This window comes from Schistocerca serialis, chromosome 1 (genome assembly GCF_023864345.2).
Source record: "Schistocerca serialis cubense isolate TAMUIC-IGC-003099 chromosome 1, iqSchSeri2.2, whole genome shotgun sequence".
In the NCBI taxonomy this organism is placed as follows: domain Eukaryota; kingdom Metazoa; phylum Arthropoda; class Insecta; order Orthoptera; family Acrididae; genus Schistocerca; species Schistocerca serialis.
In genome coordinates, this window is record NC_064638.1 from 1,106,463,219 (window position 1) to 1,106,478,511 (window position 15,293).

Here is a 15,293-nt window from a genome sequence, read left to right on the forward strand (position 1 = left end):
ATTTTAATGCAACATTTTGGTTTACTTGAAAATACATTCTGGATTTAAAGTACTTTCTGTGAGATACCAGATGACACAGTAGTTAGTTTATGTGACAGCTACACAATTTTATCACGACGCTACTAATGAGTGACAATTTACAATGTTGCTTTTGCGGTGTATCTGTTTTATATCTGCACAGTTTTTCTGAATTCTTCTGTAAAGTAAAACATGTTTTAGTAGTAACTTTTGTGGTATAGCTACAATGAGACAGCCTTTTTCGTAGCACAACAATACGTTACATTATAGTACTTTCTTGATCACGGTAAGGTACGTAATAACTACGATATCTATACGCAAAGCATTTCACTTTCGTTTAAGATGAGGTAAGTACGTTGACTTCAGCAGAACTTTGCTTACAGTGGACGATAACTATGACACTTCCACAGAATTATCTTACAGCAAGACGCACATTTAGCGCTACAGGACACGTATTTGAGTGATTAATTTTGTACTTAAAACATGTATTTTTAAAGATATTTGAAGTACAATGATACAAAGGTTTTCCGTGATACATTTCATTCCATTGCTGTAATCTATAACACCTGAGGGTATTATTCATTTATCCTCAGGGGGGTACACGCTTACTTTGTGTACCATGTGTTTGGCAAGCACAAGGAGCCCCAGCTAATATGGTATTTGCTTATACAACTTTACACATCGGTACCATATTTCTCTAACACATAAATTACACAGCTATCTGATTATTTAACAGAGAAACAAACATTTTTTTACTACATCAGTGACACATGTTTACGCAATTACACAGTTGGATAACTTCACATTTATGAAATTGTATTTTGTCTGTACTTTGTGAACTGTTCACATTTTTTCGGAACCATTGTGATACTATGAGAGCTTTGAATGATGTATTTGGTATGGGATCATGATTTTTAAAGTACGTTTGAGGTAGATGACACTTTTGACATGAGCAGAGAATTTTTTTAGGTTTTGAAATTATTGAAGGAAGCTACGACGATTTTGAGATTTGACTGAGGTGTTATGATGTTATTTTTACGACGACGATGTGTATTATGCTGTTGAGGTATGTTTATGATCAATAAGATGATGCTACCATAAATGAGGAATTTGAGTATGCTATGTATTTATTTTGATGAAATGTTGAAGAAGTGTCGACGAATACGTATATGAATAATGAGTAGTGGTTAGGGACTCTGATTTGTGGAAAAGGATGTTGGAAACCAAGAATCGTACTTTAAGAGTTGTGAAATGTGTGTAAATGCGCGAATGTATCACAATGCCGACGAAAACTTTTTGAACACTGTTATATTCATAGGATTTTGTTTCTACACATTTGCAATGCAAATTCTCGACCTGTGAAATTTTTTATATGAGACTGTCATTGTAATGCAAACTGGTGTCGTAAATATTTCAGTAAGAAAGTTAAGTGACCACCTTCATATAATGAGTCGTGGGCACCCAGCTGCGTGACAGTCGCCTGGAAAAAAGCCATTAGTGTGTTCCTTTCAGAGGCACAGGTGGAAAAAAAAGGGCCATTATCCTCGCTATTGACATTCCTTTGTAGAAAGCATCGCAAATATGACACATTCAAACTTGAAAACATATGATAACACTGTGGAGCTCTTAATTTATGATATTTACTGATATGCCTAATGAAATGATGAGAAATATTTTTATGTCTATACACCTGATTATGACTACTGTCTTTCTAGTTGAGAGATTTTTTTTTACTATCCCATGAAATGCCATATGGCTAATGAATGATGTTTCATGCCTTCCTTTGTACATATTTGCTCATTTTCTTTAATATCTAGTTTCTAGCTGCACTGCAGCATTGGTTACTATAAAATTTAATAGATGTACTAATATCACTATTTTTTCATCTACAGACCCAGTATAGAATATGTTTATGATGTACATTCTTAGAAAAGACAGCACAAATAGACATTTGCCTTCACAGGAATCGCATAAATAATTTTTTAATGACTTGGTAACTTTCTTGCAGAGTAAGTTTTTGTGATACATCACTCTAGTGTTAAGATGTGACATAGGTATTAAACATGGCCATTTTTACTGTAATATTTTTTTTGCTTGAGCTTTGTCATGTTTAGATATAAGTTATTACATTTGCTGCTGCTGTTTGCCAGGCATAGTGCTACTAAATTTCACTTTGTATTACTCTGTTAAGCTAGTTTTACAACTGATTTATTTTTCTTGTTGCTGCACATTGGCTCATATTAGTTGTAATGTTGCATTGCTTGGTAATTTAGATTTACTGCAGCTTGCTTTGACAATTTCCATTTTTTTTTCATTGCTGTTTGTATTAATGGTTTTATGCTGCTGCACTGCCTCGTCCCTTAGTTTAGCATCTGAGCTCAGTAGATTTAAGTTAGCTTAAGAGGGGGTAGACTATATAAGAAAAGGAGTTGCGATGAATTGGAAGAAATGCATTGAGAAGTTATATGAAAAAAGTACAGAAAGCAGGTATAGACAGGACTTTTTGGAAATAATGAAGAACGAAGGGAGATCTCTGAGAAGTAAAGAAAGTTTTGTTTGGAAAATACTGCAGTAAAGCAAATCCTGTCCTTTCCTTTGTGTTATCCCACTATGTGTTTGTGTACCCTTGGGTATTTGTGTTCTTCGTGTCTTTATGTGTTTATCTCATGAGAGTTACATTGTAGAATTTTTCTGATAATATGTTACTTACTTTGTAAAGATGTTTAGACATTATTTATTATGTTTTGTTTTAATGCTCATGTGTGAAGGTGATGATTCAAAAGTTATTCTGATCTTCTATGTATTTACTTATGTCATAATTCCTGCTACACTGATGTATATGTTTATTTCTATTCTTTTGTAAACCCTGTGTTACTACAAATGTTATCTGTACTGTTATGTTCTTTAATGATGTATTTTATACCCTTGTAATTGTATTCTTATATTGTAAATTTATAATTGTATAGACACCAGTTCTTCAAATTAAGTATCATTTCACTGCACACGTTTCTGCTGGTCATAATATATGCACAGTATGTGAGAAGTTGGGACTGTTAGTTCATGCACGTGTCTTGACAATTCAGCAAGGGACTGGATAACAGCATTGCTGGTTCTAAGGACATTCCAAAAAAATTTTTTGTGAGTGCACAAGTGGTGGTTTATGGACTTGCTATATTCTCCGCAAGACTCTTCGATGGTGATTGTGCACCTGCACAGTCGCAACAGATGGTTGCTGGCCGTCTCTGCAAGGACTACAGTGGGTCTGCATCTTTGATGGCGCACCAATACCATTATTTCAACAAGGACCACAGTGGGTCTGCACCTCTGACGGCCCACCAATACCATAATCTCTACCAGGACTGCAGTGGATCTGCTCTGTGATGACCTACCTACCAATATTCTTCAAAACTTCGACTGACTTTGCTGTGGGTTTGCTCTGTTGTGGCCCATTACCTGTCTGCATGTCAAGAGTCAGCACTGTCGTTCCATTGGAAGGACAACACTACTTCGTCAAGACTGCATGGAAATCCACTACTTCCGTGTGCATTTTCTTTTACTGCTCAGACTTTGAGAAAAACAGTGCAATTTTACTGTGATGAACGATCAGGACTGTCTTTATGGACTGTGAAAAAATTTTAGCTTTTGACCAACATTGTATCTATAAGTGTGTGCATTTGATTTCTTTGTTATTGTAATTGTGAAAAAAATTTAACAAATATGTATTGACCAGTGCCCAAAACAATTTGTAAAGTTTTTTGTGGGGAGCATGGGGGCTATGTAAGTAGGCTGTTTATGTTTTCTTATTGGTAACGCCACGTAGCGCTCTGTATGAAAAATCACTGGCTGTGCTGTGTGCAGTCTGTGGCTAGTTTGCATTATTGTCTGCCATTGTAGTGTTGGGCAGCTGGATGTGAACAGCGCGTAGCGTTGCGCAGTTGGAGGTGAGCCGCCAGCAGTGGTGGATGTGGGGAGAGAGATGGCGGAGTTGTGAAATTTGTAAGACTGGATGTCATTAACTGCTGTATATATTATGACTTTTGAATACTAGTAAGGTAAATACATTGTTTGTTCTCTATCAAAATCTTTCATTTGCTAACTATGCCTATTAGTAGTTAGTGCCTTCAGTAGTTTGAATCTTTTATTTAGCTGGCAGTAGTGGCGCTCGCTGTATTGCAGTAGTTCGAGTAACGAAGATTTTTAGTGATGTAAGTGATTTGTGAAAGGTATAGGTTAATGTTAGTCAGGGCCATTCTTTTGTAGGGATTTTTGAAAGTCAGATTGCGTTACGCTAAAAATATTGTGTGTCAGTTTAAGGACAGTCATGTATAATTGTTCTAAGGGGACGTTTCAACTGTACTCACAAATTTTTGCATGAAGCATACTTCTTTGTACGATTGCTTCATTATTTCAAGGATGTTTTTACTAATTATTGGAAATGGAATTTTTTAGACATTTCACTAAAAACACAGTTCATTTTTTGTTTTCATTTCTTGCAGGAAGTTGGCAAAATGGCTACCTTGTCAATGCCGGGTTTCTCAGCCATCTCCTCCTAAACGAATACACTGATTTCAACCAAATTTGGTGCGCATACACCTTACTATCAGGGAACAGGAGCTATTCGGCTAAGAACCAGCTACCTATCGTAGTTCAGGAGACATTTCACGAACAATGACATGCGTGAAAAACTGCCGCATCGTGGATGACGTTTGAATTTATTACTTGTTTTCTGCTAAGTCTGTTTGCAACATATTTCGCAGACAGTATCCACATATGTCGGTGAATGCACATACAATTTTTCACGAACACACGAAATGAAATTTTTTCGATATTACGCTAGAAACATAAATCATTTTTTGCTTTTGTTTGTAATAGAAAGTTGGCAGAGTGAATGTCCGGGAAATGCCGAGTATGTTATCTAGTAAATTATAAAAATGGGTGCACGCGTATACATATGTATGTATATTACACATCTCCTCCTAAACCACTAGACCTATTTCAACCAAACTTGGTATATATGCCACTCACTGTCTGGAAAAAATCACTATGGTGGTAAGAACCACCTGTCTGTCAAAGGGGTGGAGTGGGTATGAAAAAGCAGTGCAGCCGACGACAAGTGAATTCCTACACTTTAGTCATCCAGTATCCGAGAATGAGTACACTTAGTAACTTGCAATGAACTTTAGCACCACTCCGTCTACAGGCCACAAGCGGCCCATCGGGACCATCCGACCGCCGTGTCATCCGCAGAGGAGGATGCGGATAGGAGGGGCATGGGGTCAGCACACCGCTCTCCTGGTCGTTATGATGGTATTCTTGACCGAAGCCGCTACTCTTGGGTCGAGCAGCTCCTCAATTGGCATCACGAGGCTGAGTGCACCCCGAAAAATGGTAACAGCGCATGGCGGCATGGAGGGTCACCCATCCAAGTGCCGACCACGTGATCTCACGGGAAGTGGTGTATCCACTGTGGCAAGGCCGTTGCCTAACAAACTTTACACATAAGTTTAAACTTGTAGGAAACCTTTTCTGGCTGACATCTCCCTCTAAATGATGAAAGGAAAACAGCTTACCTCTTACTACATTTTCGCTGCTCATCCTGTACAGCAGCCACATGAAACATAACGTTTTAATTTATTATTTCTTGACTACTAACTGTATTCTCGAGACATTTTGCAGGCAGCATTCCCATGTGCCACTGAATGTACTACCAAAATTATTGCAAATAAAACTGCAGGATGAAATTCGCTACAGATGCAGAGGAAGGAGGAGCAGACAGGCAAAGAGAAGGGGAGGAAGAGACGGGTGGAGGGAGAGACAAGAGGAGAAGGAAGGAGAATGGGTGGGGCTGAGGACTTGGACATAGAAAGAAGGTGGAAGAGATGGACAGAGGAGGGATGGAGTAGGAGATGTACAGAGAGAGGGGTAGGAGGGGATAGATAGCGAGGGTGTGAAGTAGAGATGGACAGAGAGAAGGGGAAGGAGTTGATGAACAAATGGAAAACCGAGTGGGGTAGTATAGTAGGTAACAGACTGGGCTCAAATTCGGGAGCATGACAGTTCAAACCTGCGTCTGGACATCCTGATTTAGATTTTCAGTGATTTCCCTAAATCGCTTACGGCGAGTGCCGGGATGGTTTCTTCGAAAGGGCAAGGCCGCTTTCCTTCTCCATTCTTCCGTAATCCCAATCTGTGCTGTCTCTAATGACCTCTTTGTCAATGGGCTGTTAAACACGAATCTCTTCTTACTCCTCCTAATCTGCTAATATATATATAGCAGAGTATATACACCGAAGCGCCGAAGCAACGTATAGGCATGCTTATTCAAATACAGAGATATGTCAGGCAGAATACACGGCTGCAGTCGGCAACGCTTATATACCCGTAAGACAACAGGTGTCTGGCGCAGTTGTTAGATCGGTTACTGGTGCTACAATGGCACGTTATCAAGATTTAAGTGAGTTCGAGCGTGGTGTTACAGTCGGCGGACAGCATCTCCGAGGTAGTTATGAAGTGGGGATTCCCGTGTGACCATTTCACAATTGTGCCGTGAACATCAGAAACCCGGTAAAACATCAAATCTCCGACATCGCTGCTGCTGTGAAAAGATCCTGCAAGAACGGGACCAACGACGTTCAACGTGACAGAAGTGCAACCCTCCCGCAAATTGCTGCAGATTTCAATGCTGGGCCAGTAACAAGTATCAGCGTACGAACCATTCAACGAAATATCATCGATATGGGCTTTCGGAGCCGAAGGTCCACTCTTGTAGCCTTGATAACTGCACGACACAAAGCTTTACTTCTCGCCTGGGCCCGTCAACATCGACCTTGGACTGTTGATGACTGGAAACACGTTGCCCAGTCGGACGAGTGTCGTTTCAAATTGTACCTAGTGGATGGTTGTGTACGGGTATGGAGACAACCTCATGAATTCATGGATCCTGCATGTCAGCAGCGGACTGTTCGAGCTGATGGAGGCTCTGTAATGGCGTGGGTCGTATGCAGTTGAATTGATATGAGACCCCTGATACGTTAATATACGACTCTTTCAGGTGACACGTACGTAAGCATAGTGTCTGATCACCTACATCCATTCATCTCCAGTGTGCATTCCGACGGACTTGGGAAAATCCAGCAGGACAATGCGACACCCCATAAGTTTGGAATTTTTTCAGAGTGGCTCCAGACACACTGTTACGAGTTTAAACACTTCTGCTGCCCACCAAACTCCCCAGACATCAACGTTATTGAGCATATCTGGCATGCCTTGCAACGTGCTATTCAGAAAAGATCTCCACCCCCTCATACTCTTACGTATTTATGGGCAGCCCTGCAGGATTCATGGTGTCTATTCCCTCCAGAACTACTTCAGATACAGTCCATGCCAATCGTGTTGCGGCACTTCTATGTGTTCGCAGGGGTCCTACACGGTATTAAGCAGGTGTACCAGTTTCTTTGGGTCTTAAGTGTATGTACTAGCAGGGAAAACGGGATTGCCTGGGTGTGTATTTTCCATACATATTGAGTTAATAATTGGGGATTCGGCTTGGGGTCTGCGATCGATAGCCTCTTGATGCTCAAGAAGGAAGAGAACGATCTGTGTATCACAGAATCATTGTTTGCGGAATGTGCTACGTTGTTCAATATGTCTACATCTGTTGTTCAGGCTGAGACATGCACAATACCTATATCAAGCTAGATAGTTCATCTGTATTTCTTGGAAGTCTCAGTGGTATATTTAAGGAATATATAAATTAGATTGTAACGTCTAAATCTTTCCTCGTGAAAGACATGTTCAGTAAGGATACAATTAAATACGATACCACACCCTGACGTTGAAGTCGGTCACTCAGCTTTTATTTCATAAGGCCAGAAGTGTCTTTTTTGCGTTTTAGTACTTCCATTTACTCCCTATAACCATACCAAGCGCTTGCCATTAGTCTGCCGCTGCTATTTCCTCGGTGTGCATTGTCACAATTCCATTGTGTTCACACAGGTTACTGACCGCTGTGTGCTCGAGTTAAATAACAACCAGTTTGTGTGGAGAGCCTCTGAAGGATATTGCTGTTGACACTTTCCATGATGAACATGAGGCCCAGATGCTTAACGGCCGTCGTGTCATCTTCTGCCATTGGTTTCACTTGTATGCATTTTGGTGAGCTATGGGGGCAGCTAACTGCTTTACCAGCCCCTGACAGACGCTAGACTCTATACTTCTGTACAATTTTCGTAAACATTTTTGGAATACAGTGATCAATAGATTATTATATTTTAACTAAAGTTCAGTCTCGATCACAACACTTATGTCTCAATAACAAAGGTGACCGGTTTCGGTTATATTTATAGAACCATCTTCAGACCCATGGCTTCCTTGGAGGATGGTAGGCGGAGCTCTCCTCAGCTGCTATGAAGTCAACTGATCAGTTGCTGAGGAGAGCTCCGCCTACCATCCTCCAAGGAAGCCATGGGTCTGAAGATGGTTCTATAAATATAACCGAAACCAGTCACCTATGTTATTGAGACATACGTGATGTGATCGAGACTGAACTTTAGTTAAAATATCTCTACTTCTGGTTTGAAGTAGCTCCTGAACTGGTCTCACAAGGATAGGAGAACCCCGATCAACTCTTCCGGCCAATGAGAGGCCACTGGCAATGCCGGGAACTGCACACAGGTCCTTCGTATGGCAGTGAGCCTAGCTGAAGGTTCAGCTACGCATACATTCTAAGGAAATGAAGCAGCCATCCCGCTTCACGACACAAGGCTGTTGCAGGCGTAACGTCACATTTAAAAAATTATCTCGAATCGTTTCTTATACCTAAAAACTAAAATATTGCTTAAGGGCTGAGAGGCACAGTAGATACTCTAGTAAGTGGGGGACTTTGTAGTAATCGCATAAAAAATAAACTGACAGACAAGCCACATACCGCGAAAGAGTGAAAAAGTCTGTCTCGTTTACGTCCATCAATTCAGTTTACTAATATCGTGTCTAGTTTCACAGGCGGCTCAGGCTACTTAGTCACTAAAATTACAGTACGAATATAAATCTACGGTTCTGCATGTCCGTCCTGTGACCATTTTTAGAAGTTGAAATGACCCGTGCCTATTGGGAATCGCATACGCTACTCCGTTGTTCCAGAGACCTAAAGTGAATTTCCATTAGGAGTCAGTTTCTTCACGTAAACACTATATAGTCCAAAATAAAGCGAGTTGTGTTTGTATTGAAAAACAAACAATCGATGATTGGTTACATTTGTGGTTTATACGAGGGGCGTTCAGAAAGTAAGCTCCGATCGGTCGCGAAATGGAAACGACTATGAAAATCCGATAAAGCTTTGCGCAGATGTGTTGGGTAGTGTCTCTAGTATAACCCCAGTTAGCATCACGTCGCTCTTCTCTTTTCTGAGCTCGCAGTGAGTGCGTAAAGATGTCTAGAAAATAGTGTCTGCCGCCAAGTACGAGGGCCTGGTGAGAAATTTCGCCTGAAGCTATGCAGCTAACATTACATAACTGTCGTGCTGTTTCTTCTTCAAGACAATTCTCAGCCGCATTCTGCAGGGGCAATGAAGATGCTCCTGCATCGTTTTCAAATGGAAATGTGAGATTACCCACAATACAGTCCGCAATTGTCTCCCCCTGAGTTTCATCTCTGGTCACATGAACCGCTGTCTTTGAAGACAACATTTTGACACAGACAACGAGGTGTAGGCCAGCGTGGAGAATTGGCGGAAAGCACTGGCGGCTGCCTTCTATGATGAGGCTATTGAAAAGTTGGTACAACGCTATGACAAAAGTCTAAGTCAGAACGGCGACTACGTAGAGAAGTAGCTGAAAGGTGTAGCTAATTATTGCAAGTAAAACATTTCTGATGTTCACTGTGGTTTCAATTTGGCAATCAATCGGAGCTTACTTTCTGCACAGGCCTCGTATATCACACTGGAAAGTTGTTCACGTACGAGTAGATCACGAATGTTGTTAACACTGCATAACGTGTACGGTATCTCGAATTTGATAACGATTTGACAATTCTATATAAATTAGCGCAATAATGAAACAATAAGGTCTGAAGTCGTTTCTTATATCTAAAAATTTAATGCAGAACATATGATTGATTTCCGCTGTGGTTATAGCTCAGCTAAATTTTTTCCATGTCTTTAGGTGAACTCGAAACTTCTTCTTCTGATTATGTGTGTAAAGTCGTACGTAGTTCACAAAGAAAAATTCACAATGAACTACACTGAATTATACAGTTTCCGAGATGCTGCTCCGTGAGAAACAGACTACTAGCGCAGAACGCGACAGAACTATGACACAGATATCCGAATTTCGGAAACCAGCCAGTGGAGATCTTCGAATAAATGTTAATATCTAAGTCAATTATCGGTTGACCGTGTCATTGATAACATAGATATACCAGAAATATATTTTCATGAAGATGTACTTGAGCTTATTATACAATACAATTTCATAACAGAACTTGGGGAACTACTTAGACTAATGGTCTAACGGTCTCATCAGTGTATAGGCCCCGTAATATAAACTAGCCAGTTACATCTTTACCAACATTTCCGGATTCTTTTATCTATATTAGGGGCTTTAATATTGACCATATATCACTGAAAAGTGATGGAAGTTGAGAGAAATTGGCTCTATGGAGTTAAGGGCAGTATCTATACCGCAGTTTTGATTCTCCAGAAATCAACAAATTCCATAACTGTCAAATGACACACCGACAGCAATCCTGATCATTTCCACAGACGATGAGAATGTCTCTTTGGACTGATCAAGAACGGATTTAAATAATTTTCAAAACAGTCAACGTCTTCCAAAAACTGAAATCGGACTCAAAATTCCAGAAGTAAAATCCATTTGTAAAGTCTGTTGCAGCTCCAAGGAAATCAACTGGGTAAAGTATAGTAAACAATTAGACAATAATCAGCGATATAAATCCGCCGAGGAAGAGAATTACAAGAGATTTGTCGGAATAAGATTGATGAACATAAGCAGAACGTCCCACGTTGATTTAGAAATACTGTTTTCCCTTGCTGACATAAATCTGCCTCTGAAACAGGAAAAATAATCCTAGTAGTATGTAACAGAGACTGAAAGAAGACACTGAAGGAACTAACTTCCACAATCAGTTAACATTTCTCACACTTCAGTAGAACACAAGGTCGCTGGTAAGACAAACTGGTACTACACAGACCAGTTGACAACAAGAACAAAAAAAAATAGTCTTAGATGACGCTTTACATCAAATAAGAAGCACAGAAAGTCGCATAAATACAGTGACTAGAACAAAAATAAAGAAAAGAGATAAACAGCTCTGTTAGTAAACTCCAATGTAACGCAATCCACGCCAACCCGTGTTGTCAACAACGGATACGTAAACCTTTCACGAAGCTGAAAATACGTAACATACCAGGATTGGATGCAGTATTTCTGGACTGAAGATATTAGGATTCATGCAAGAACGTGGCTGAGGACAATCTTCCGTGACAGTGCAAAGCCGGTGACCTCCAGAATTCAAGGTGGCCTCTAACACAGGAGCCTTTAAATGGGAAAACCAGCAGATGGTGCTACAGGTCCGTAGCATTACTCAAAATCTCCTGTATCACTTGCTGATGAACGGTATTCAGAGGATAACCTGAATGTCAAGCAGGTTTCCGAAATAAGCCAAGCTGTTACGAACATGTACTGGCACTGATAACTTACATTACGGATAACAGAAGAACCTGAAAACGTAACCTTTTAGCAATTTGCGTATTGCGTATGGTATCGTAATGGCTAGATGGTATCTTTGGAAAACTAAACTGGTGCGTACGAAGCAAAGAATTAACCACTGTCGTGAGGGAAGTTGTTCTTAAAGTCATCATCAGGTTTAGCATGAGAAAGTTATCTACAGTGAGGAATCTCAAAGTCTTGTATTATGGCCACGCGAATAATATGGCTGATAATTCGCGTGTGCGGATCATAATGAAGTTAGATGAGTCTGGAGTACGTAAGTGATAAGCAACCACAGACAAATTGTAACATTTATCTGGGGCAGTCATATTTTTTAAAATTAATATCCACCATACGTTTCGAGGGTTTATACCATTATCTTCAGATGGATACAGTCAACACAGGAGCAAACACCAAAAAGCATACAAAGTAAAGCGTCTTACTGAGGATGACAGGGTACACCCCCCGAAAAAATCGTGAGTCTTTACAAGAAAACGTAACTCACGCAGATAACTGTTATAAACTGCATTTTATCGTCAGTAGTCGTACTTGCGAAGCAGGCGAAAGGGAACAGAAACGTACAAAAATCTAGACTGACAGGAAATGCAAAATGGTAAGCAGGACAGGCTAGAAGACAAATGGGGGAGTTGGGAAGCATTTGTCGCTAGGGGATAGATAGATATCACTTACAGGGAAATTAAAGAGTCCTTCGGAGAAAAGAGAAGCAGCTGTATAAATATCAAGAGCTCAGATGGAAAACCAGTCCTCAGCAAAGAAGCAAAAGAGCCTGTACAAGGGAGACGAAGGCTATATTGTAGAAATGGAAGAGGCCGTAGATGGAGATGAGATGGGAGATGAGATGGGAGATATCATACTGCAAGAAGAATTTGACAGAGTACTGACAGATCTAAGACGAAACAAGGCCCCTGAAGTAGACGATATTCCATCAGGATAATTGATAGCCTTGGGAGATCCAGCCATCTGGTACGCTATATTTATGCGACAGGCGAAATATCCTCAGACTTCAAGATGAACGTAATAATTCAAATTCCAAAGAAAGTAGATGTTAACAGGTGTGAATGTTACCGAACTATCAGTTTAATGATTGCAAAATACTAACACGAATACTTTATGGAATAATGAAAAAAATGATAGAACCCGACCACGGAAAACGTCAATTTCGATTCCGGAGAAATGTAGGAACACGAGAGGCAATACTGGCCGTACGACGTATCTTAGATGGTAGTTTAAGGAAAGGCAAACCTACGTTTATAGCACTAGTAGACTTTGAGAAAGCTTTCGACAAAGTTGACTGGAACACTCTATTTGAAATTTTGGTTCAAAGGTTCAAAGGTGTGTGAAACCTTATGGGTCTTAACTGCTAAGGTCACTAGTCCCCAACCTTACACACTACTTAACCTAAATTATCCTAAGGACAAACACACACACCCATGCCTGAGGGAGGACTCGAAACTCCGCCGGGACCAGCCGCACAGTCCATGACCGCAGCGCCTAAGACCGCTCGGCTAATCCCGCCGGCTTGAAATTTTGAATAACTCTAAATGTAGCAGGGGTAAAATACAGAAATGGGGGGGGGGGTGGGGGGGGGGGGCGGCAGCGAAAGGCTATTTACAACTTGTACAGAAAACTGCGGTGGTTATAAGAGTCGAGGGGCATGTAAAGGAAGCAGGGGTTCAGAAGGGAGTGAAACAGAGTAGTAGCCTATATACTATGTTATTCAATCCGTAACCTGACCAAGCAGTAAAGGAAACCAAACAAAAATTTGTTGTAGGAGTTGAATTCCATGGAGAAGACATAAGAAAAAATTGTTCAAATGGCTCTGAGCACTATGGGACTTAACATCTGAGGTCATCAGTCCCCTAGAACTTAGAACTACTTAAACCTAACCAACCTAAGGACATCACACACATCCATGCCCGAGGCAGGATTCGAACCTTCAACCATAGCGGGCGCGCGGTTAGAGACTGAAGCGCCTAGAACCGCTCGGCCACCACGGCCGGCAGAAGACATAACAACTTTGAGGTCTGCCGATAACACTGTAATTCTGTCATTGACAGCGAAGGACTTGGAAGAGCAGCTGAACGGAATGGACAGTGTCATGGAAGGAGGATATAAGATGAACAATAACTGAAGGAAAACAGAGACAATAGAATGTAGTCGTACTGAATCAGGTGTGGCTGTGGGAGGTAGGTTAGGAAACGAGACACTCAGAGTAGTAGATGAGTTTTGCTATTTGGGCAGCAAATAACTAAAGATGGCCGAATTAGAGCAGATATAAAATGTAGACTTCCCATAGCAAGAAAAGCGTTTATGAAGAAGAGAAATGTGTTAACATAGAATATAGATATAAGTGGTAGGAAGTTTTTTTCTGAATTTTTTTTTTTGGAGTATAGTGATGTATGGAAGTAAAACACAGACGAAAAACAGTTTCGATAAGAGAAGAATAGAAGCTTTTGAAATGTAGTGCTACAGAAAAATGCAGAAGGTTAAATTGGTTCAGGGAGCAACTAATGGGGAGGTACTGAATAGTAAGGTGTTCTATTCAGTACTGGGGTGAAAGAAATTTGTGGCACAGCCTGACTAGAAGAAGAGATCGGTTGACAGAAAACGTTCTGAGACATCAAGGATCACCAATTTAGCTCTGGAAGGAAATGTAGGAGGTAAAAATCGTAAAGCGACGCCAAGAGATGAAAGCAATAAGCAGATTCAGAAGGATATAAGCTGCAGTAATCATTCGGAGATGATGATGCTTGCACAGGATAGGGTAGCAGCGTCAGGTGCATCAAACCAGTCTTCGGACCGAGGACCACAACAACACCAGTGCTGTACGGCTGAAGTAACGGAACGAAGGACTGACCTGCGCTAGCGACGGCCAGCAGGCAGAGCGCTGGGAGACCGAACAGGGCCCGCATGCTGCGGCGATCCTCGCTTCGCTGCAGGGTGGGTAGCGTCTGGTTGCGCGGGCACGCCGCGGCCGTTGTGTAAGCGCGCTGCCCGCCGCCGCACTCTCTTATAGCAGACGCCTCCACCCGAGAGCGCCGCCATGTGACGTCACCAGGGTGGGATTACCACCACGGGAGCGTCTCTACGCAGCCTCCATGACGCGTCATAATGACAACGTACTGACACCTCCTAATACCATGTCTGCACAGAGGTCACCCTTCAGCACGTATCATATTGGTTAGTCGTGATCGGTGGGAAACAACGAGTCCGTGAAGCAACATGACAGTTATAGGAGCTCCCGGAACCACTCAAAACATAATACAGTACGTGAGAGCAAGGTGTTACGTAGTGAAGGAGACATCAGAAGCTGAATTGCTTTACCCGTGTATGTAGCGGAGGTTGAACATGCACTCGAATCCTTGCAAGCGACGAAATTCACAACATCATTCTGGTGTTCAATCTCTGGAACTCTAAGGCTGCAGCAATGTCATGCTTCAAATACTATCACTCTCCAAAGTCTCTTGGAATGAGAGTGTGTGACAATGTTGATGAGGACATTAAGCTGGTGGCTTCTTTGGCGCCATTCGC

The 15,293-nt window shown here is 41.3% G+C and overlaps 1 protein-coding gene across 1 annotated transcript in view; it reads right to left on the reverse strand.

Moving 5' to 3' along the window:
* LOC126416543 (uncharacterized) overlaps positions 1-14,751 on the reverse strand; it is a 65,169-nt gene extending 50,418 nt beyond the window's left edge. The window contains exon 1 of the mRNA XM_050084291.1: positions 14,620-14,751. Within this exon, the coding sequence (XP_049940248.1) occupies positions 14,620-14,674 (55 nt within the window). The 5' untranslated portion in view covers positions 14,675-14,751. The remainder of the gene's footprint in view (positions 1-14,619) is intronic.
* Between the last annotated feature and the right edge of the window lie 542 nt (positions 14,752-15,293).